The sequence below is a fragment of the Salvia hispanica genome, chromosome 5 (assembly GCF_023119035.1).
Source record: "Salvia hispanica cultivar TCC Black 2014 chromosome 5, UniMelb_Shisp_WGS_1.0, whole genome shotgun sequence".
NCBI lineage: Eukaryota > Viridiplantae > Streptophyta > Magnoliopsida > Lamiales > Lamiaceae > Salvia > Salvia hispanica.
In genome coordinates, this window is record NC_062969.1 from 956,174 (window position 1) to 979,515 (window position 23,342).

At 36.5% G+C, this 23,342-nt stretch overlaps 5 protein-coding genes across 5 annotated transcripts; 3 read left to right on the forward strand and 2 right to left on the reverse strand.

Moving 5' to 3' along the window:
• Positions 1 to 991: 991 nt before the first annotated feature.
• Positions 992 to 4,923, forward strand: LOC125186617 (glutamate receptor 3.5-like). Its single transcript, XM_048083020.1, has 6 exons — positions 992 to 1,310; positions 1,702 to 3,050; positions 3,171 to 3,448; positions 3,672 to 3,703; positions 3,775 to 4,184; positions 4,292 to 4,923. Exons 1-6 carry the CDS (start codon positions 1,004 to 1,006, stop codon positions 4,736 to 4,738), a joined length of 2,823 nt encoding a protein of 940 aa, XP_047938977.1. The 5' UTR covers positions 992 to 1,003; the 3' UTR covers positions 4,739 to 4,923.
• Positions 4,924 to 4,933: 10 nt separating this feature from the next.
• Positions 4,934 to 6,716, reverse strand: LOC125186618. The gene is made up of 3 exons (XM_048083021.1): positions 6,493 to 6,716; positions 5,449 to 5,528; positions 4,934 to 5,173 (listed from the first exon to the last, which is right to left on the reverse strand). The coding sequence occupies exons 1-3, from the start codon at positions 6,601 to 6,603 to the stop codon at positions 5,092 to 5,094; spliced, it is 273 nt and encodes a 90-aa protein (XP_047938978.1). The 5' UTR covers positions 6,604 to 6,716; the 3' UTR covers positions 4,934 to 5,091.
• Positions 6,717 to 7,884: 1,168 nt separating this feature from the next.
• LOC125186633 (sigma intracellular receptor 2-like) lies at positions 7,885 to 10,187 on the forward strand. Its single transcript, XM_048083039.1, has 2 exons — positions 7,885 to 8,291; positions 9,847 to 10,187. Exons 1-2 carry the CDS (start codon positions 7,968 to 7,970, stop codon positions 10,018 to 10,020), a joined length of 498 nt encoding a protein of 165 aa, XP_047938996.1. The 5' UTR covers positions 7,885 to 7,967; the 3' UTR covers positions 10,021 to 10,187.
• Positions 10,188 to 12,911: 2,724 nt separating this feature from the next.
• LOC125191128 (glucose-6-phosphate/phosphate translocator 2, chloroplastic-like) lies at positions 12,912 to 15,818 on the forward strand. The gene is made up of 5 exons (XM_048088599.1): positions 12,912 to 13,544; positions 13,898 to 14,123; positions 14,225 to 14,447; positions 14,538 to 14,751; positions 15,505 to 15,818. The coding sequence occupies exons 1-5, from the start codon at positions 13,035 to 13,037 to the stop codon at positions 15,514 to 15,516; spliced, it is 1,185 nt and encodes a 394-aa protein (XP_047944556.1). The 5' UTR covers positions 12,912 to 13,034; the 3' UTR covers positions 15,517 to 15,818.
• Positions 15,819 to 16,200: 382 nt separating this feature from the next.
• LOC125190439 (isocitrate lyase-like) lies at positions 16,201 to 19,014 on the reverse strand. The gene is made up of 5 exons (XM_048087754.1): positions 18,887 to 19,014; positions 18,581 to 18,820; positions 17,146 to 18,026; positions 16,580 to 17,061; positions 16,201 to 16,483 (listed from the first exon to the last, which is right to left on the reverse strand). The coding sequence occupies exons 1-5, from the start codon at positions 18,914 to 18,916 to the stop codon at positions 16,386 to 16,388; spliced, it is 1,731 nt and encodes a 576-aa protein (XP_047943711.1). The 5' UTR covers positions 18,917 to 19,014; the 3' UTR covers positions 16,201 to 16,385.
• Between the last annotated feature and the right edge of the window lie 4,328 nt (positions 19,015 to 23,342).

Below are 23,342 nucleotides of genomic sequence, written 5' to 3' on the forward strand. Positions count from 1 at the left end.
CTTATAATGCAGGATTGATATAATAATCCAATCCAACTTACTCAAATGTTTGGTTTGCATGATTAGGAACGTGATAAATATATATCAGCCCACAATTAACCACCCAATTGGAAGATTATTTTATCACCTTAATTGGGGTTCAATTATTTTATCATCATCTAATCGTACTTCAAAGTTTTGAAAATACACTCGCAAAAAATAATACTCCCTCCATCTAAAAAAATAGTCTTATTCGTGGACGACACAAGTTTTAATATAAGAAATTTGGTAAAATAAGAAAGAAGAAAAAAAAAAGGTAAAGTAAGAGACATATGAATAAATTGTAAGTAAAGTAAGAACGTACGAAGAAAAAGTAGCTAAAATAAGGAGAACGAGAAAAAGTAGGTAAAGTATGAAATAAAGACTTCCCATTTATAAAAATACAGAAATGAGACTATTTCTTGAGAACATCCCAAAATGGCAAAATGAGACTATTTTTCGTGGACAGAGGGGAGGGAGTATTGGTTATATTTTTTGTATTTTTATAGTAATCCTTCAATTTATCTTATGAAACAATCAATCCAAACATAACAACTAAATAATGTAAATAAATCAGTCTTAGTATATTCTATCAATCTTAATTATTCACCAAATCAAAATCACTGTGTGTGTACATGTTATTTCAGTTCTTTGCTGTACTAAGAAGTTTGTTTTTCAAATATGTCAGTCATTCATTCTTTTGTCATTGTCAATATTGTTTATGGATGTGACAACAATCTGTATTTCATTAAAATATTTGGTTTCACTTTTTGTATTTAAATAAGTACACACTTTGAAATTGCTACTAAACCTCCACACTTTGCTGCATCATAAACCTTCCAACTTCCATCTTTTCACTCCCAAGATTGTATTTTTATGCATTAGTACAGCATGTTTGCTTGAAAATTCTGAACCTCTGACTTGAACAAATTGTGGGTCTTGATCTTTTTTCACAGGGTGATGTAAGTTCCACATTTCTTGAAAAATGAAGGCTTGTTCATACATGAAAAGGGCTTTGGTTTTCTTGATTTCTTGTTTGTGTGTAACCATGGAAGCAATGGGCAATGCAAGAAATTCTAGTGCTTCTACTTCTTCTTCTTCTTCTGTTAGCCCAAAAGTGCTAAACATTGGAGCATTGTTCACATTCAATTCCACCATTGGAAGGTCTGCAGGGCCAGCTCTTACTGCTGCAATTCGAGACGTAAACTCGGATTCGAGCATTCTCAATGGCACTAAGCTCAATCTCATCTTGCAGGATACTAACTGCAGTGGCTTTCTTGGAACATTTGAAGGTAAAGTTTTCACTTTTATTTAGTTTCTTTGCTAGTTTTAGAGCAAGATTGATTGCCTCCTAGAATGGCTGATTTAGTCCTCTTTATGCATGATACAAATAGCAACTTTTTTTTTTGTCATAAGCATTGATCATATATCAAGAGATTAGTATCTATATGATCATGAAATTCTTGATTAGGACAAGACCATACTATTGCAAAATTTCCTTTTCTATAGCCAACAACAACCTCTGTGTTGGTAGAAAAAAATTGGACATTTTGAAGTGTGAAAGTCACTATTTTCCATCTTCTCTTGTCAAATGATATATAGTGAATGCAATTTTGGTTAAATCTTTCATTTTACAAAGGCCTTGAAAACAGAAATTTTGAGATTGCCTCCTTACTTGTGCAGCTATGCAGCTTATGGGGAAAGACATTGTTGCTGCACTCGGGCCACAATCCTCGGGCATAGCTCACTCGATCTCCTTTATCATGAACGAGCTCCACGTGCCTCTCCTGTCGTTCGCTGCAACGGATCCCACTCTTTCGGCTCAGCATCAGTACCCTTACTTCCTCAGAACAACCATAAGTGATCATTTCCAAATGTATGCAGTCGCTGATCTCGTCTCGTATTTTGGATGGAGCGAAGTGGTGGCCGTCTTCGTGGACGATGACTATGGCAGAAACGGGATCTCTGTTCTGGGCGATGCTCTTGCCACGAAACGCGCCAAGATCTCTTACAAGGCGGCCTTAACCCCCGGTGCTTCAAGAACCGAGATTGACAGCATGTTGGTGGGGGTGAACTTGTTAGAAACCCGAGTTTTCGTAGTACATGTGAATCCGGATTCGGGCCTGAACATCTTCTCAGTAGCTAGCAAGCTTGGGATGATGAACAATGGCTATGTTTGGATAGCTACAGATTGGCTCACTTCTCTTCTAGATTCCTCTGAAGTCGAGCCAGAGACGCTCGAGCTCTTACAAGGAGTCGTTGCACTTCGCCATCACACTCCGGATTCTGATGCCAAAACAAGGTTTGCATCTACTTGGAGAGGCCTCAGGAGCAAGGAGACGACGCGCTTCAACACCTACGCGCTCTATGCTTACGACTCAGTGTGGCTGGTAGCGCGAGCCCTCAATGAGTTCTTCTCCAGTGGCGGAGCCATCACCTTCTCCGATGATCCAAGGCTGCAAGAGGCAGACGGTGGCAGCAAAAACGCCCGCATCACGTCTCTACGAGTCTTCAACGAGGGCTCGAGACTGCTGCAGGTGCTGCTCAGGATGAACTTCAGTGGTGCAGCTGGCCTAGTTCAGTTTGATTCGGCCAAGAATCTAGTCAATCCCTCGTTCGATGTTATAAACTTCGGAGGGGCTGGCTCGCGCAGTCTCGGCTACTGGTCGAATCACTCGGGCCTATCGACCGTTCCTCCCGAATCACAGCACACAAAGCCATCAAACACTAGCTCGAAAGCTAGTCAGCATCTCTACGGTGTGATATGGCCCGGGGAGACCACAAAGAGGCCCCGTGGATGGGTGTTTCCCGACAACGGGAAGCCTCTGCGGATCGCAGTGCCGTATAGAGTGAGTTTCCCTAGTTTTGTGACTAAAGATGAAGGGCCTTTAGGGGCTAAGGGATTCTGCATTGATGTGTTTGAAGCTGCACTTGCTTTGTTACCTTATCCTGTCCCTCACCAATACATCTTGTTTGGAGATGGTAAAAGGAATCCTTCCTTTGACAATATTGTCAATGATGTTGTCCAAGACGTGAGCCTCTCTCTCTCGAGACTAAAAATTCAGTAGTCCGGACATATTGACATGTGATATGCGGTGTGTCCAGCCAATTATAATTGCGTGCGAAGTAAAATGTGTCGTGTTTTTTGACAGAAATATGATGCTGCTGTAGGGGATGTGACCATCACAACAAACAGAACTAGGATTGTGGACTTCACACAGCCATACATGGACTCGGGCCTCGTCGTGGTCGCTCCGATGCAGAAGGTCAAATCGAGCCCGTGGGCGTTTCTGAAGCCGTTCACTTGGCAAATGTGGGCTGTGACCGGGGTCTTGTTCCTCTTCGTGGGCACCGTCGTGTGGATCCTCGAGCACCGGATGAACGCCGAGTTCCGGGGACCTCCGAGCCAGCAACTCGTCACCGTGTTTTGGTAGGCATTCGTTAAACCTAATGTGTGATCAACAAATCCGAAAACCGGATTTCAAAATTTTGTCCCATTTTTTTCGGATTTCGGTTCGGTTCGATTTCAATTTTAGGAAAATTCAATTTTCGGTTTTTCAAGTTCGATTTTGGTTCGGTTTTAGCATAAAAAACGAACCGAAAGACGAATGATCACCCATAAGCTAAAACTTTTTTTTTTGTGTGTGTTTCAGGTTCAGCTTCTCAACTATGTTTTTCTCACACAGTAAGTATTCAATAGAAAAATCAATGGAATTTCTTCCCTGAGTTTACAAAAGTGTTAAACTCTTTTTGCAGGAGAAAACACAGTTAGCACATTGGGGAGATTAGTGCTTATTTTATGGCTTTTCACAGTGCTGGTTATCAACTCAAGCTACACAGCTAGTTTGACATCAATCCTCACAGTTCAACAACTCAGTTCAAGAATTCAAGGGATTGATAGCTTGACCACAAGTTGGGAACCTATCGGGATCCAAGACGGATCGTTCGTGTATAGATACCTCGTCGACGACCTACACGTAGCCGAGTCAAGGCTACGGGTGTTAAAGGGCGAAGACGAGTACATCAGGGCTCTGGAACGGGGTCCGTCCGGCGGTGGGGTGGCCGCCATCATCGACGAGCTCCCGTACGTCGAGTTTTTCCTCTCCAACACGCGATGCCAGTTCACCACCGTCGGACAGGAGTTCACTAAGAGCGGATGGGGATTCGTAAGTCCTTCGAAATTCCTGGCTCCGTCACTGAGTGCGACGTAACGTCTCAAATTTTATCATGTACGTATCTTGACTTCGTGTTTCTTGACTTTCCGACTCGACAGGCTTTCCAGAGGGATTCGCCGTTGGCGGTTGACCTGTCGACGACTATCCTCCAGCTGTCGGAAAACGGAGAACTTCAGCGGATCCACGATAAGTGGCTCCCGCGCGAACGGTGCTCAACCCTAGAAGAACCGACCGACGACGCCCGACTTTCGTTGAAGAGCTTCTGGGGCCTGTTTCTCATCTGCGGCGTCACGTGTGTCGGTGCCCTGGCATTCTTCTTTGGCCGGGTTTGTTTCCAGTACAACAGGTTGAGTGCGGACGGAGGGCCGGTCATACCTGGGCCGACCGATCCGGCCAACCAATCGCGCATTTGCGGGCTCTTCAAGGCTCTTATGGATATCATCGATAGGAAAGAGACAGAAATCAAAGATATGTTCAGACAAATGAGGGAAGATTCGAATAGGGAAGCTGAAGCCGGCCGAGACTCGAACAGGCCGAGCAGCTAAAACGAGTTCGCTTCATCGACTCTTCCCGAACTCACAGCCTAGTTTGGTAATAAGACATATATACAGTTTGATTGATTGATGGGTAAAATACATGGGAGGGACATTGCTGCAACAGGGGCAATTTATTCATTTTTTTTACATGACTTCTGAATATATGAGAGATAAAAAGGAGTATAATGTGTGGATTGAACAGTGTGACAAAACTATGTATAAAATTGAAAAAAACAAAAAAAACTGATTATTTGCAGTAGTTTCATCAAGTGTATTGAATTCAAGAGGAGATAGTAATATTTTTATTACAAAAAGAAGTTGGAACTGACTCTGCTTGCAGATAACTCTCCATAACAGTAACATTATTCGGGTTTGGCCTCGGGTTTCGCCTCTCTTTTGGGAGGATCCAGATCCAAGTAGACGAAGGGATCAGTAGGCTCTTCCCTGCAAATTTTGATTTCATCATATGTAGAGAAACTAAAACAGCACGAAAGAGTTCATTTAAATTGAATTGATCGAGTTTTGACAACGAGCAAATGGATAGTGAGGATTCTTCTACCAAGCCCCTTTTCGATTTATTTGACATTCTCCACAAGCAAGGGTTTTGATTTCTTACAATATCATGGAGAAACGAAAAAAATGGACAGAAAACACACAAACAATGTGGAACAAAATGACATCTAGCAAAATTGAAGGCAAACGAGTTAGGTACGACATACCCTGGTTTTGATCGCATGCACTGATAAAATAGCTTGAAAGGGGCTGGAATTGTTTTGAAAGGGTTGCCTTCAAAAAGTGCCTGTGGAACACAGAGATCAATAGACTCAAAATACGAATTTTCGAAGCACTTAAATGCTCACTGCAACCACCTAACCGATAAGGCATTTGAAGAGATATTACCAAATATTTCATGAGCAAATATCTTCAATCTTTTATCTAAACAACCGAGCATAATTAAACAAATCAAGTGTCGTCTTAACTCTCTGGATGGCCAGCATAGGTTCAAAATCGATTACATGGAGTTTCAGTATGTGATTTGATCTTTCAGCTTTGAGTGTTCATTCACCTCAACCATAAGTGCAATAATGTCAGAAAAGAAGATAAGAATAAATGCCATTATACATGTAACATCAAATACGGCCAACATAGGTTCGATTATATGGTGTTTCAGCAAGTGATTTGATCTATCTATTTTAAATGTACATTCACCTCAACCACAAATGCATTAATGTTAGAAATGAAGATAAATGCATTTCATTGTCCGTGTACATCAAATACGCCCTAATTGCCATAGCAGAAAATGCTCGAAACTGTATTTTTTCGGCATCGCCTTTGCAAAGAAGCTCAATGCCAGCAATTTCATATGAATCAAATCGGTAAGTCGAAGCAGAGAGTTTACTTTACTTAAGACGCAGATTTCTTATAACAATTCAAATTCAACATTTCACAGATATCACAACTGATTAAAAGGGCTCATCACAGCAAAATCAGAAGCTATTTTCATCAGATAAACAGTTTCTCAACATCATCTCATTTAATTTAACACATTTTCTACTAAGTGAGGAATAAAAGACGCATTTTTTAGCTTTTTTGTAAACCCCTCTTAGAAACCCCCTGCATAGAATTCGATAACAATAGCAGCAAATTAACATCGCCATTTCCATATTCTTAGACTGACGGAGCAAATTCAAGCTGTAATACTATGGAGAGGAAAGAGTTTAAATTGAGAATGAAGAATTGATCGAATTGAATCGATTACTAACATAGATGACATCTTCGACGCGGTCGTTGCATCTGTGAGCTTTGACTTCGCGTTTATAGACCTCTTCGTCGACCCATGGACTGTGCCTTCTTGGCACCGGCCTCTCGCTCATTTCTTCTGGCTTGATTGATGTGATCTAGGGTTTCGAAATTGGGGATTTTGGCGAACAAGATGAAAAGGGGTGACCGCAGATTAGTCGAGCCTCGTGCTGTCTTTACTTTTAAAATTTTGAGACCAATTCATTTAATTAAGCTCAAATAAGCTTCTAGATTTAGTTACATAATTATTTTATCAATTATAACCTAATATATTCATTATTTATAAAATATCAACATACCTAGTGGTCGATATTCGGATTTTATTATCTCAATTAGACTGATAAATGATAATTTGAATGATATTAGATGGTGGAATCGTGGAAGGTACCCATATAGCTTCATGGGAAGTCGTATTGTTGTTGAACATGGTGAGGATGTCGTCTCGATGTATATACATGTTACTACTTAGGGGCTTCTTGGTATGATGGAATGGAATGTGATTTCTATTCTCATTCTATTCAATTACTTGATGTGATGGAATGAACGAGTGAATGGATGAAAATGCAAAGAAAATCCAAGGAAAATGACATCTCATTCCTATCTTTATTCTATTTCAACATCCATTCCATTCCATTTCACTCTCATTCCATTCCATCGTACCAAGCATGTCCTAAACTAATTGATCTTTAATAGATTATAGTGCTTTTCTCTTCTGTGTGTTTTTTCATATCTTTTCTAGTGTTTTATAGAGTTAATTAGTTGTTATTGTAGATTTTTGTGATTGATTAAGAGTTGATAAATTGCGATGCTCAAGTATAATTCAGTTGATAAAATATTTTTCTTTAATTAATAGATTGAAAATTTAAATCACTACTCCCACATGAATATCTAGAAAATTATTATTGAACATATTTAATAAATGTTGACACATTGTAGGCTTTAGCTTTAGCAGGAGTTGGTTTATATTTAATGAGCTTCATTTCACTTTTACTAAATTATTCGTATTATATTATAAAACTAAATAAAATGGGAGTTATATTTATTACTTAAAATTTGTGTTAAGTCAAATAAGAAGTCCTGATACGGGATGGAGGGAATTGCTATGCACAAGCATGAATTTAAGGAGAATTTAGCTAAGAAATATTGTAGAGTAGTAATAAAATTTTCAAATTGAATTCCAACTAGTTCATAATTAAATTGATCGAAAATTTCCAAAATAGTTAATCATGAGTAATGGAGACTTCACTTTTTTACCTAATCTCCAAAATGCAAAACTCCAAAACATCACTTTTAGTTACCATAACGATCAAGAATTCAACGACAAAGAAGAAGAATTCAACACCCTCAATCTCATTGCACTGCCGATCAAAACCTCGACATTCACGAAACTCATCCAAAAATTCACATCCCACAAATTTTTCTCAGTTAAAAACTCGAGATGGGCTTCCTCTGCAATGTAGTCGACGCTGTGCTCTTCGTCTTCTTCCTCATCATCGCCGCCGCAGCGCCGCTCCTCGACGCCCAATCCTGCCTCCCGCGGCGCCTCTTTCCGCCGCTCCTCTTGGAGCTCAAGAGGTGGTACACGGAAGAACACGGCGATTATTTGATCTCTGAAAGCCCGCATTTCTTCGTCGGGCTTGTTTGGGTGGAGCTCGTCTTCCAGTGGCCTCTCGCTCTCGCGTCTCTCTACGCCATTGCAGCGGGGAAGTCGTGGCTGAACACCACCTGTTTGCTTTATGGCGCTTCCACTCTGACCTCCATGGTACACTTGGTTTTTTTTTTTTTTTTTCAATGTCTTTTGTTAATGGATTTGCCAAGATGAGGAAAATAGGAACAAATGTTATTTTTTTTAGTCGAATTCTGGTTTATCCCGTAACTTTAAAAATCAGTCGGAAAAATACGAAGTTTAACATTAGGGGAATGTTCAGATCGTCTATGTGAAATCCGTTGTCGCTGTGACGCATGTGTCGCGAATTGATGATGTGGCTGAATAGGTATTAAGTGTGTTACCATATTGAATACGAATGGACCTAGCTAAGGTTTCAAACTTGTGGCGAGTCAAAATTGGACTATAAATATACTCCCTCTATCAGCAAAATGTTGTTCATGTTTGACTCGGCATAATTTTTAAGAAATATGAAAAAAATGAGTGGAAAAAATGAGTGGAATGTAGGCCCCATATTTATATACTATTAGTTTTATAATAGAATGTGAGTGTAATGAGTTGGTGGAAAGTAGGGTTCATTTATCAAAAATGGGAAGAAAAAAGAAGCAAAGTGGACAATATTTCACGGACGAACCAAAATGGCAAAACTGGACAATATTTCACGGACGGATGAAGTATATGTGCGTGTGAGAAAATATTTAGATTCAAATGGATCTAGCTAAGGCTTAGCTTCATAATAGATTCAAATGGATCTAGCTAAGGCTTAGCTTCGTAATGGATTATGAGTACAAGGATGTGAAGCTTTAGATATTCAGCCACTTTCCCTATTTTTTTAGGTATTGTCATCTAATATCACGAAACTTTCAAAAAGTTTGGTTTTTCCCACGAACTTTAAAATTGGCAAATAATATCACGAACTTTACCCCTTGTTTGTTTTTTCCCACGAATGAAAAAATTCATGTTATTTAATACATTGAAGAACAATTTTGGAGGGTGTGCTTCAAGAAAAATTATCTTCAAAGATTGAAAAACTTGAAGCTCTCAAAATTGTTGTTGAAAAATTACGAAAAAAAATCCGTTTATTTGAAGAATTTTTTCATTCGTGGGAAAAAACAAACCCGGGATAAAGTTCGTGATATTATTTGCCAATTTTAAAGTTCGTGGGAAAACCCAACTTTTTGAAAGTTTCGTGATATTAGATGTCAATATCCCTTTTTTAAATTTATTTTTGTTGCGTCAGTTGGCTCTAAAAATTTGAGTTTAATCTTGATCTTGATTTCTTTAATTTTGAGGAGGGAAACGGGTCAAATTTCTTTCGATGCATAAGGAAATTAAGGAAGTATTTATATGTCCAATCAAACCTTTGTAATGGGCCTTTAAATAGTAACGGGCCGGGATTATTTGGTATCTTAGCGAGACTTTAATCTTGGGCGAATCGACCTAACCGAATGGCGCCAAAATTGAAAGTGGTTAGGAAACAAGAATGTATATATGCTTACAATTAAAAAGAGCTTATTTGCATATTTAAAATTTTAATCTCCTTCTTTTCCTCTCGTGATCATAAAAATTGAATCATTATTTGTGTGTGCGCGCTCGCTGCAGTGTGATGGAATCGATGTCTGTCTTTTAATCGAATATGACTTGATTTCAGGTTGCAGTACTAGCAGAGCTGAAACGATCCAACCGGGCATCTGATAAGCTCATAGACATGTATTTCCCATTCTTGGGGTTTGCGGGTTTAGCCGTGTTGCGTGGTTTGTTCGGTCACTCAGAGAGGAGCGCGACAATCGGGAGACGGCCTCTCCCAAGGAAAAAGAGGGCTTGACACTAAAGATGTGCTCTTTAGAAAATTAGTTCTAGCCTACATTGTGAAATAGATTCCTTTTTTTGTTCTTGATTTTGTAGTTCTTGGCTTGGAGTGTAGGAATCATGTTCTATGGTAGTACTACTTGCTTAGACTTGTGATTTTGTTCCCGCCGTTTTTTGAAATTTGATTTCTATTCAGGCTTCGTTCGGTTTGTCGTATTGGCCCAATATTAGCTTGGGCCAAGACTGGTTTATTTTAAACTGGTCTAGTTCCACAGTGTTGATTTTCACCGTTCTTCAGTGTTTATTTATCTCCCGATTTTAACGAGGCTGATTTGTCGAACTACAAAAAATACGAAATAATGCCGTTAACTACCGATGAATTTAATCTTGATATATTGCCTCCGTCCCAAATTATTTGAGTCGTATTCCATTTTGGATTGTCTCAAGTTACTTGAGTCATTTCTTTTTTTAGCTAAAAATAAAACATCTAATCTCATCCACTTTATCCTTTCTTTTACTTTGCTCTATCTTTTTTCTCTTACTCTATTTGTCTCCTCTATTTTATTTAACTCACTAAACATAACTTTCTTAAATTTCGTGCCAAAAAAATGCTTCAAGTAACGTGGGACGGAGGGAATAGTATTTTACTAAGTTACTCCATTTTGTTTAATAAATTGACCAACATAATTTTATAATTGTTCTCTTATTTCACCAACTTTTTAATATTACAGTCTCTTTCCCCTTTCTCATTGATGTAAATTTGAGCTGCTTCCTCTATATTTTAGCTTGTTTTTGTGGCTCATTTTTCTTTTTTAAGTTTTTTGAGAAAAGAAAAAAAAACTAGTTTGTGAAATTAGTATAAAATGTGGTTTGTTTATAAATTTTGATTTCTTTTGTTTATTCTTAATAGTAGTACTAGTTAAATATGAAAATTTTAACATCTCTGGAAATTTAACAATACAGTAGTTCACATCAAGCATGTGATGTAAACTAAATAAGAATGTAACATTTGATGTTGAAATCTTGATTTACGTATGAACATTTGAGCAATTGTTGCTGGCAAAGGTACAATTATTAAGCCCATAAGAAATTTGAGCCACAAATCAAATTTTGCTTCATAAAATGACAAACACTTTCCCATCAGATTTTTTCACCGCTTGAAATTAACGATGTTTATACATCGTGCAAATAACATTTTCTTTTTTGTTAGAACAGAAATGCTCAAAATCAAAATTGAATTGCAATTTCAATGAAATCAAGTTAATTAACACTAACTAAAATCAATGTTAAAAAGTTGTGAACGAACTACCGAAAATATAAAAATCAAATTTTAAAATATTCAGGCTTTTATCATAATTTTTTCCACCTATGCCCTAAAATGTTACTGAAACATCTCAAAATTAAGATCATTGCAAATTGAGTCAAAATTGATGCATTATTTATTAGTCTTGAACCAATGCATATTTTTAAATGTCTACAAAAATTGCGAGCTACTACAAAATAACAATTCCAAAATCAATAGTTCAAAATTTGTTAAAATCTCTACAAAAATTTCCCAACCGTTAAATCAAAATTTCCAGCATAGCAATTCCAAAATCAATAGTTCAAAATTTGTTAAAATCTCTACAAAAATTTCCCAACCGTTAAATCAAAATTTCCAGCATAGCTTTGATTTGCGTGAGATATTTTAACATAAATTGACGAGCAATTTAATGAGAACCGTATGTTGTAAACTCGCATTTGTCACATCAATGACAACAAATGTTTTCATAGAAAGCGCCAAATGAAGATTCAGCGATTTTGCAGTTTCTTTTATTCAAACATTATTACTAATATTTTCTTTTGAAACTAGCGTGATGAAACAGTTGGTCAAGTGTCAACATTATAGTACAACATTTTTGCTTGCCAAAAATATAATTAATTACAATTTTTATATATTAATTGAAGGCTTACAACTTGTCCAATTTCATTTTCAAATACATATGTGATGCTTTGCAATTTATGTTAATTAATTTGTCATTTAGTTATATTTGTACGACAATGAGTTCGACTCTTCTCCATCGTTGAATATATTTTAGGAGTGGAAGAAATAAAAGTAATCGAGTTCGAGGTCATGAAAAACATATGTTCCTTATTTTTTTAGCTTATGAAACTTTCTAAACGTTCTGTGCATTTAAATTCTCAAAAAATTATCGATTGATACAGTTTATGGTTCTGACTTACCTTTGTAGATAATTTGTTTCTTACAATTTTAGATCCCTTTTGGTGTATCGTCGCTTTGTTGAACTGAGTGTTAGTGGATCTTGCATTATTATATGTTTTTGTTTGACGTTAATTAGATCATCTAATAATTTTCTATAGTGCTCTTTTGTGTGTTTGACGTTGTATTGATTTAGTTGCGGTTTAAATTATCACATTTCTTAGTAGACCTTGCTCGTTAATTCCTTACTTTGACCACTTTTGTAGTATTAATTGAAAAAGAGTAGGTAGATTAAACCTAATATCTCTCTCGCTTTAAAAGAATCTCGTCGTGTTTCAACTTTGTTGCTTGAGCTAGTTATACCTCGTTACCAACTTGAAGCACAATTTTTAGAAAAAATGTGAAACTCCACCAACCAAATTAGGTAAATATGGAATGAGGTATACCAATACAAGTCCAACTTCTTCATTCAAAATCAAAATCTACAATAAATCCAAAAACAACCCAAATTGGACATTTCCATCCAAGTTACCACCAAATTGCATACAATTCACCCCTCTTTGTCTTTGCCTCTTCCAACCAGCTGATAGGCAGCAGATACACTCCAACATCCACCCCAGCCCTAACCTACCCGAGAGGCCGGCCTTCGCGCTCCGCGTGGGCCCCACCGCACCCGGCCACCCTCTATATAAATAGCCCTAACCATTTTGTAGTTCAAAACTCACCCCCAAAGTCTCTCCACTAGTAGTAGTAACACACCAAATCAAATAAAAAAATCTCTACTATTCCTACTACTAGTTTATTACTACAACATTCCTCAACACAATCAAATGAAGAATATGGCTTTCTCACCAAACCAATCCTTCACAACCACAGCAACATTGTCCGAAAACCTCCTCAAAAGATCCCCTTTTCTCCCAAAACCTCAAACTCTCCCAACATTGCACCACTCCAAGAAAGATGTGTGCCTCCGCAAGCCCTTATATATCTCCTCCGCCACGGGGTTCGGCTCCTCCGTGGCAGGGCCGGAGGGCTCCCCGAGAGCTGGAGTCCCGTGCAACGCCTACGAGGCCCGCTCGCAGCCCATCCCGATCAGCATTGAGTTCGACCGGGAGGGCGCCGCGCAGAAGGCCAAGATCGGGGCCTACTTCGCCACGTGGTGGGCCCTCAACGTGGTCTTCAACATCTACAACAAGAAAGTCCTCAACGCCTTCCCCTTCCCCTGGCTGACGTCGACGCTGTCGCTCGCCGCCGGCTCCCTCATCATGCTCGTCTCGTGGGCCTCGAGGATCGCCGAGGCCCCCGAGACCGACCTCGATTTCTGGAAAGCTCTTTTCCCGGTAAATATAATATAATATACTCCCTTCGTCCCCGATTAAGAGTCAAACTTTTCCATTTCGGTCCGTCCTCAATTAAGAGTCACACTTCATTTTTACCATAAATGTAATAGGTCCTACGTTCCACTAACTCACTTCACTCACATTTTATTATAAAATCAATATAAAAAAGTGGGTCCCACATTCCATTAACTTTTTCAATCAACTTAGATTTACATTTCTTAAAATCCGTGCCCAGTCAAAGTGTGACTCTTAATCGGGAATAAAGGGAGTAATATAATATTCTCTAGTGTCTCGTTTTGCGTACCATTTATTAAAATGGGAAACATTTAACTAACCGACCGTGTGCGCTGCAGGTTGCTGTCGCACACACGATAGGACACGTGGCGGCCACCGTCAGCATGTCAAAAGTGGCGGTTTCTTTCACTCACATCATAAAGAGCGGTGAACCAGCTTTCACCGTTCTGGTGTCGAGGTTCCTGCTCGGAGAGGCTTTCTCGTTGCCGGTTTACCTCTCCCTGCTGCCTATCATCGGCGGCTGCGCACTATCCGCCGCCACCGAGCTCAATTTCAATCTCATCGGTAAGAACACGCGACACGTGTCGGTCAGTGCTCTGTTAATTAATGAAATAAAATACGAGATTGAAAAGTTAAAATAATGGTTGTTTGACTAATGGATGCAGGTTTTATGGGGGCAATGTTGTCAAATTTGGCATTTGTATTTAGGAACATATTCTCAAAGAGAGGAATGAATGGAAAATCAGTTGGAGGAATGAATTACTATGCTTGTCTCTCAATTATGTCCCTTTTCATTCTCACCCCTTTTGCTATTGCTGTGGAGGGCCCACAATTATGGGCTGTTGGTTGGGAAAAGGCTGTCTCTCAAATTGGGCCTAATTTCATATGGTAATTTATCTCAATTTTATCTTTTATTTGCAAGTAGCAATATCTTTTCTTTGTCACAACATGACCAAATTAATGTGGAAAAAATTGTAGGTGGGTGGTGGCTCAAAGTGTGTTTTACCATCTATACAATCAAGTGTCATACATGTCTCTAAATGAGATATCTCCATTGACATTTAGCATTGGCAACACAATGAAGAGAATATCAGTGATAGTAGCATCCATCATCATCTTCAATACTCCTCTTCAGCCAATCAATGCTCTTGGTGCTGCCATTGCAATCTCTGGCACTTTTCTCTATTCTCAGGTATTTAACATTAAAACTATGCAGCCACACAATAAATATTTATATTTTATTTCACAAAATTTAAATCTATAAAATCAAATATTAGTACTATTTTCTTTTGTAGAAGTGTGTGGACAGGGGTTGCGCTAGTGTGCTAACTAATTTACAGTAATAACTAATAACTTTCAATTCTGTGTATTAAAATTATCAACATAAAGACATAATTACATCAATACAACATGTAAATTTAAAATATCAATACAAAGACATAAGTTTATCAACACAAGAAGATTGATAAATTTATATCTTAGTGTTGATATTTTTAATATACACCATTGATATTAGTTATTAGTTATTACTGTAAATTAGTTAGTATTTGATCACACACCGTGGGGACAGTCATAATGTGACTTTTTTGCATCATTCTAAGAATTAAGTTTTTATACTCTGTTCTAAGGTTTTATTATATTGGAAAAATGAATATATTTCCTTTTCAACTGTTTTAGGACAAAAACTCTGATCTCTTTTTCGTGTAACATGTGAGTTTGCAACTTGTCACATATGTTTAATATCTTACCCATCACTTTGATGCAACTCACGAAATCTACTAGATCCACTATTTGTTTTTATCTATTTTACAATTAAGATGACACTAAGTACTATTGAAACATTTCAATGGTGCCTCAAATTTATAGAAATTTCAAAACCCTCAAATTCTTTTCGATGAAGTTTTTAATACTTTTCTCTGATGAAAGTTGTATTTTTTTTATGCAGGCTAAGCAGTGATTAAGGAGAAGGATTTTGCGAGGGAGAGAAGCATGTTCAAGTATATTTAACAATGAACTAACATGATATAAAAAAAATAAAGCAATGATTTATGAATATTGGTTAGTAGAGATGAAAAAATGAGACTTCAGTTGGATGTAATTTTCTTATGACATAAGGTAGTTTAAGTAGATATATATAATAAGATTAATGTATAATAGTAATTCTTTATTAATTAGATTGATGTTGTTTCATTTTCTATTCCAAGTACGGAAATGTAACGTGTGATTAATATTACCTATTTACTTCTCTATATTTCTGAATTTTGTTTTTGTATTTTTATTGTTTTGCTGAATTCCTCTCTTTAATTTAGCTTATGTGAAAATTATAAGTATGCAGAAAAAAAAGAAATTAGAGCTGAATTTCAAAAAGACTATTTTCATACTACACATTGTGATGGGGGCAATTAGTGAAACGTCTTCTACCACTTTTTAATTATCCAAGCAAAAAGCATTTAAAGGGTAAATGGAGATCGAAGTTTTTCTACTCTATTTTATTATCTCTCTCAACTTTAATTATTTAATTACTATTATTTTTATAAACATGTGAAAAAAATAAGTGACTCGACCACCTTCAACTACCTTGAGATTACCATTATATGAGAACTTTAAGCTTCACAATCGAACAATGCAAAAGGAAACGAAATTAAGGAAAGAACCCAACATATATTTTCCTCCCTTGTAGAAATGTTGATAAACATACAAATATGAAATATTATATCATCATCCATACTATTAAATATATTAGGGCCCAAAATCTGCCTCTTAACCAATAATATAAATCATATCACGAAATCGGAAAGCAAACACCACCATCGTCCCTTTGCATCCTTACATCCTCGATTTTGCTATTACGGTACTGCTATCATTCGAGACACCGGTCGCTCCAGACCTAGTCCACGTCTCTTGGAATTGCTCCTCCGTCACTCCTACAAGATTCATGTAACAAATCTTAGAACATCATCCATGTGACGTAACTCATAATTAAAAGAAACGTAAAATAGTAACAATGATAGATAATTTGCCTTTTCCCATGGCCGCAGTCGAGGTAATCCCTCCCTGCACGGTCCGGAGCACCCTATCATAGTAGTTTGCTCCGGACCACTTTTGATGAGCCAGAGTGTCGACCCCGTGATTCCTCTCCTCCCTTTGAATTTTCTCAACATAGGCCAACATGCCCCGGTGGGCGAAATCCTTAGCGAAGGTGTCAATGATTAGGGCATTGGCGTGGAAGCCGGCCAGAGTTATGAATTGCCAGCAGTACCCTAGCTTGGCAATTTTCGGGATGAAGTCCACCATTTGATTGTCCGTCATCCCAGATGCATCCCAATTGAAAGACGGGGACAAATTGTATGCCAGCATTGTCTCCGGCTTCCTCGCCTTCACCCCATGTGCAAACTCTGTGCACTCAATCAAATCGGGACTGGATGTTTCCATCCAGATTAGATCCGCGTGCTCAGCAAAGGCCCAGCCCCGGACAATGGCCGCGTGGACTGAGCCCTTAAACCTGTTGACACAAAACACGATACAATTATAAAAAGTTCTTTACAACATTATTGGAAAATGTGTAAATTTTGTTTCATAATTATACCTATAGAACCCCTCTCTAGTTCTGGGCAAATCCCAGTCCCAGAAAAGGTTCCCCAGGCCGAGGCGGGCCGCGATTTCGCGGCCCTGCTCATTGGAGATACACTTGTCAAAACTAGATTGGTTCATCCACTCGTTCAATTTCCTCTGCTTCTCGGCCTGGCCAATATTCATCCCGTTGATCACATCCACAACGCAATCCGAAAATGTCTTCAACTTCGCCATCGCAAGCCACTTATCCTCAATAGCCTGCAGCTCCGGCCCTGTCTTCCCGGCCGCCATCGCGTCCGATATAACCGTTGCCAACGCCTTCCCTTTGAGGGCCGGATTAGTCACCCCCAAGATAAACTGATGATCCCTCGTGTCCACATTGGTTTGGATCAACGTCGCTGCCACGGCGTCCGTACGGGCCACGAGCACCGTCTCCACCCCCATCACGTCGAACTGCAACCTCGCCGCCACCAGCCGGTTGATGTGCTCGCTCACCGCCACCAGCACCTTCCCGGCCATGTGGCCGCACTTCTTCGTCACCGACGACTGGTCCTCGATGTGCACCCCGGCGGCCCCCCGCTCGACAAACAGCTTGCACAGCTTCACCGTGGCGGTGGCGCCCCCGAAACCGGTGTCGCCATCAGCAATGATCGGCTTGAGGTAGTCGACGAACGGGGTCCGGGCCCGCTCCTCGCGGCTCATGTTCATCCGGGCCTCCCGCTGCTTCCGGTCGTGGTACTGCTGCGCGAAGAAGAGGTGCTCCACTTTGTTCGGAACCGTGTCGTACGGGTAGTCGGCGAGGTCCGGGCCCGGCTCGTTCGTGCTAGTGTGGGTGGACGAGCACTGCCACCCCGACACGTAAATCGTGTCGAGGTGCTTTGCCATCAAAGTCACCTACACAATAAAAAAAACAATAAAGCTATGCAACCAAATTTTGTACAACCAAAAATTAGTTTATTTGAGAAAAAATGTAATTTTGTACAACCAAAAAAGTGGCGGAGGTGCAATCGGAAGTATTTAATTAAAAAGTATAGACATATATATATAGTACAGGGAACGTGCATAATATTATGGTATTTGTGTATAATTTTTAAGAAAATTTTTAATCATAAAATATAATTAATGCATATTTTAATTCAAATTTGAAAAATAATAGAAAAATAATTTAAATATAAAAATAAAAAATTGAAAAGAGGCCAAAAACTAATAAAGTGTTTTTAATTTGTTAACTAACTATATTTATTATTTTAATATTTAATTAACACATCAAAATTATTAATATAATCTTGTTTTGATTGTTTATCATTATTCTAAAAAAATGCAACTCAAAAAATGCAACTCAGTTGATAAGACATTTTTTTTCTTCTTAACCAAACACAATTCAATTAGTAACACGTTTCACGAAATAAATAGAGAATCATTATCGATCCTCGTGATCAATTAATTACCTGAACCGGGTCTAGTGAACCGAATGTTCTAGAAGCGGTGCCATTAGCTTGGTGAGTTTTGAGAGTTCGCCATAGCTTCTTCGCCAGCTCGCCGGAGGCGTAGCTCTGGCGGAGGTTGCCGCGGAGCGCCACCACGTCCCGGGCGGAGTAAGGGCGGCGCGTTAGCCGGAACCGCTCCGAATTCCACCACGATTGCACCTCCGCCACTTCCGATTCGAATCTCGCTTCCTCTTCTATGATCTGTTATAGTAATTAATTAGAGGAATTAAATCAAATCGACAACACAGATTGAATTGGAAATCTCACCATTGAAGGGGCTGAGATAGATGCAGCCATGATAGAACTCTGAATTATTAATTTTTTCAAAAAAAATTATTAAATCGTACACAGATTGAATTGGTGGGAAATTGTTGAGCTGGAAATGTTGGATTTATAGGCAGTGGAGGGGACAAGTAGAATTACATTAACCAATAAAATTTGTGAATTTATTGAAAATTGCTAGTTCTTATCTATACATTTTTAGAAGCATCCTATAATAACGAGGTGGTCTAATACGTAAGCGGAATGGGTTTGTCGGTTTTGGTTGTTATTTCTTTTTCGAGTAATGATTCTTTTTTTATTACGTAACTATTACAAATTTTAGAAGAAATTTGATATTATAAACTTTATCAGATTATTGAGCTTGATTTTTTTCAGAAAAAATCCGTTTTACTTTTAATAAGGTTTTTTTTAAAAAAAAAAAATTATGTTCATAGCGAAGCTAACTTAGTTGTGCGTAACATTCCTTACTAATTCTTCTATTAATTCTCGTCGTGATCATAAAAATTTAATGATTTGGACATATAATTAATTAGAGTTTCCTCGTACATGAATAAAGTAATGTAATTAGTTAAAAATATTATGTTTGAATTTTAATCTAGTTACATTTTTTACTTGATCTTGGAAATATTTAATAATAATTTGAGTTTTAATTTTTCTAGCAAATTTTACTATTCTAAAATACTTAATAGTAACCAGAATACTGTACGCCACAAGTAAGCCTAACATTATTCACCTTTGAGTTAGAAAAAACTCAAAAAAAATTAAAAGGGTTTGTGACAAATATGAATTTGTAATATATGTAATGAGTTATACTAAATTGACAAACTACCCTTAATTAATGATAACCTTTAGATTTAGGAGCAAATTCAATCTTAACATGTCAAGTGGCAAACTTGTTTGTCTATGAATTGCAGATTGTTTGATTATCTGTGATTTCGTATCACAGATTGTTTGGAAACATATGCCGAGTTGCTTGCCTATGTATCACAGATTGCTTGTCTATTTATCGCAGATTGCTTGCTTGTTTGTCATTTTAACTATGGTGTCACCATATTGCTCTGATTTCGTATCACTGTTGCTTGGAACCTTATGCTGTGTTGTTTGCCAATGTATCACTGCAGATTGCGTAATTATGTATAGCAAATTGCTAACTTATGTAGCGTAAATTGCATGCTATGTTGTTGTCACGTTGTTACGTTCAGAATGGTGTCACCCTAACACACCCCTATGACTGATATGCAAATATGTATTACTCTAACGATATTCCAAGTTTATGAGCATATTAAGTGGGAAAATAAAATAAATCAAATTCAAGCCATAGAAATAATGATAAATACAAATTTTGTGGTATTATGTTCAGTCATTCAAAATTACAAATGCTTATGTTCCTATCAAGCATTAAAAAAAATCTATTTGTAAAATATCATCAAACTTTTGATATTATGAAAAAATCATTATACAAAATTAATGAAACATATGGTACAAAACTATTAGTACATCAAAATTTTAAATTTGCAAGTTAGAATTTAACCTTCCAAAACAAATTTGATTAGTAACAAAAGTACAAAAACAAAGATTGAATCAAAAGTTGAAGCTGAGTATGATCCATAGCGACGTGAAGATTGCTTATGGGAAAAGAATTTAGAATATACTATAAGCTTTGGACACATAGGTCAAAATTGGGCTTACGTGTTACCTTTATACATATTGTAGCTCTATCTCACAATAAATATACATGCATGTACATAGTGGGCATAAATTGTGATCTAATTATAAAAAATACTAATGTTCGAGCTTAAATTTAATGGATCGGTTGATTTAAAGTTTTGTTTTTTAGGTATTTACTATTTAGGCTTGATTTCTTGAAAACGGGTGAAAATATTTATGGTATCATGTAGAAATTATGATTGGCTCATTTCTCCTCCTTTTTATCTCACATTATTAGATTAGTATGTACACATAATTAAATTAGTATATACAGAACTAAATCGGAATACCAAAAAGTTCAAGAAAATTTAATTATTTAGAACAAAATACAATATTCCATCGTTTAGTAGATGACAAAGGAAGTTTCTATCAATTATGAGGTGGAATACCAATCTATTGTGATATATATTATGGAAAAAAACCGATTTATTCATAGTAAACGTAGTAATGAATATTACACAAAAATTTGGAAAAAAATCATATTGTATATGTAAAATGTCACATCTAAAATGAGTTATTTTCGTTTTTTAGTAAAAATATTATCTATTTCTTTTACATTATTTTCTATTTTATTCTCTCTGTTTTATTATTTCTTTAGTTAACTTTTCAAATATTATTTTCTTAAATAACGTGTCTAATAGAAGCGAGACCAAAAGAGTACATAATAAATGTACTCATAATTTTTTTATAAAATTAATATATTATGAAAATGAAACTCAAATTTATTAATTTTTTAACTCAACTCGAATCAATGGGACATGTGTCCATGATGAATTAATAGTACATCAAGAAACAATATGTTTTAATGTATAATTGGTAGAGTAAAAAAAAATTAGCAAAGTAAAAAAAGAGAGAATAATGAACAAAGTAAGAGAGGGAAAGAGAAAAAAGTGTATAATTTCTATAATTTTAAAAGTTTATATTTTTAAAGAATATTTCAAAATAAAAATAATTTCTATTTTTAAGAAATAGTAATAGTACTCCATATTATAAAGTGTAGTATTCTTTTAAACATAAGATTTAAAAAAAATAATGGATAATGGATTAGGTGAAAGTAAATGAGATAATAAAACGCAAAATAAAGGAAGAATAAATTATTAAAGATAAAAATTTATATATGTCATATTTAATATAAAAGAAAATGATAGTGGAATGATAAAAAAGAAAATACACTATTCAATTATTCCCTCTGTCCTCAAAGAGTATGAACTTTGGGTTCGACGCGAATGTTAATGCATTATTGGTAAAGTAAGAGAGAGGGAGATAGATAGAGAAATTTTTTAAGTATTATTAGTGGAGAATGGGTCTCACCTCGTTAAAGAGAAGAGGATTTCCAAAATTGAAAGTCTATACTCTTTGGGACGGACGAAAAAGGAAATAGTGCATACTCTTTAGAGACCTAGTCACCTAGGGAGTACAATTTAATCATGGGATCGAGAGTGGTACTCCCTTCGTTCTATAGTAATAGTAGAGTCATTTTGTCATTTTTGTACGTTCTATAATAGTAGAGTCATTTTCCTTTTTAGTAAAAGTCAATATATTTCTTTTTCACTTACTTCTCCCTTTTTCTTACTTTTTTTTTCTCTCTCATATTTTATTATCTTTTTATTTAATATATTACACATTTTTTTCTTAATCTTCGTACCGAAAAGAAATGTCTACACAAAGGGAGTATTTAATTGGGATAACATTCGAGCTGTTTATCACTTTCTTATCATTATCTTCATTGTTAGTGTCCTTTTTTCTTGATGCTGTCGAGCAACTTGTAACTGAATTATTAAGTTTGTGGGCACTGAAATAATTGGTTTGAGAAAATCAATGCATGTGGATTATAATCTTTATTTGTCACTTCGAGGGAAAATATTTTCTAATGTTGTGGAGAAGTAAGGCAAAACACATTCTTAGGTCCTTATATTTTAATCAAAATGTTCATTAGGTCCTCGTACAATTTTTTGGTTTTAATAGGTCCTTATACCTTTCTCATAAATTTCATCACATCCTCGTACAATTTTTTCGTTTTAGTAAGTCCTTATACTTTGATTATAACTTTTATTAGGTCCTTATACAATTTTTTATTTTAAAATATCTTTTACTTTTATCTTTATAGACTATGCTAAGTTAAATAATGGAATATTAAAAAGTTCATTAAGTTTAATTAAATCTAACTTTTATATACTATAGTTTTATAATAAAATGTGAGTAGGAATGAGTTAATGGAATATGAGGGTCCACTATCAGTAATGGTAAAACGTGAAATAGGACAAACTATGTCCGACGGACCGAAATAGAAAAATGAAACAAACTATCTGAGACCGAAATAGAAAAATGAAACAAACCCTTTGCGAAGAAAGGGAGACTATTATGTCTTCTTATCTTTGATTTTTTCTACTTCATCTCAATTATATAGATAAACCAAAAATTCATTGGACAAGCTCTATCTCAATTACTATATAATTATTTCAATGACTGCATTCTTCAACCACCATCAGGCAAAAGCTCTATCTTTTCTCATATTTTACTCTTTTTTTTTTAAAATTTTCTTTTATTTTCTTTTATTATACTCTCTTCTCTTCAACATTTCAAATCTTAATACCTTTAACATCTCAATTTTTTAATTATGACCTGGGGGAGTATATACTATATGTACTTGCTATGAAGGCTTACTCATCTGGGAAATTTCTTTATACATGTCGGTCTAACAGTGAAACTGAGTGTAAGTGTTACTTTGGTAGTG

Coding starts and splice junctions, on each gene's coding strand:
- LOC125186617 (XM_048083020.1), top strand. CDS start 1,004: ATGAAGGCTTGTTCATACATGAAAAGGGCTTTGGTTTTCTTGATTTCT. Junction 3,449..3,671: donor CAACTCGTCACCGTGTTTTG/GTAGGCATTCGT, acceptor TGTGTGTTTCAG/GTTCAGCTTCTCAACTATGT. Junction 3,704..3,774: donor AACTATGTTTTTCTCACACA/GTAAGTATTCAA, acceptor CTCTTTTTGCAG/GAGAAAACACAGTTAGCACA.
- LOC125186618 (XM_048083021.1), bottom strand. CDS start 6,603: ATGAGCGAGAGGCCGGTGCCAAGAAGGCACAGTCCATGGGTCGACGAA. Junction 5,529..6,492: donor GCGTCGAAGATGTCATCTAT/GTTAGTAATCGA, acceptor TGTGTTCCACAG/GCACTTTTTGAAGGCAACCC. Junction 5,174..5,448: donor TGCATGCGATCAAAACCAGG/GTATGTCGTACC, acceptor CAAAATTTGCAG/GGAAGAGCCTACTGATCCCT.
- LOC125186633 (XM_048083039.1), top strand. CDS start 7,968: ATGGGCTTCCTCTGCAATGTAGTCGACGCTGTGCTCTTCGTCTTCTTC. Junction 8,292..9,846: donor CTTCCACTCTGACCTCCATG/GTACACTTGGTT, acceptor ACTTGATTTCAG/GTTGCAGTACTAGCAGAGCT.
- LOC125191128 (XM_048088599.1), top strand. CDS start 13,035: ATGAAGAATATGGCTTTCTCACCAAACCAATCCTTCACAACCACAGCA. Junction 13,545..13,897: donor TCTGGAAAGCTCTTTTCCCG/GTAAATATAATA, acceptor TGTGCGCTGCAG/GTTGCTGTCGCACACACGAT. Junction 14,124..14,224: donor GCTCAATTTCAATCTCATCG/GTAAGAACACGC, acceptor TAATGGATGCAG/GTTTTATGGGGGCAATGTTG.
- LOC125190439 (XM_048087754.1), bottom strand. CDS start 18,916: ATGGCTGCATCTATCTCAGCCCCTTCAATG. Junction 18,027..18,580: donor GTTCACTAGACCCGGTTCAG/GTAATTAATTGA, acceptor TTTATTGTGTAG/GTGACTTTGATGGCAAAGCA. Junction 17,062..17,145: donor ACTAGAGAGGGGTTCTATAG/GTATAATTATGA, acceptor TTGTGTCAACAG/GTTTAAGGGCTCAGTCCACG.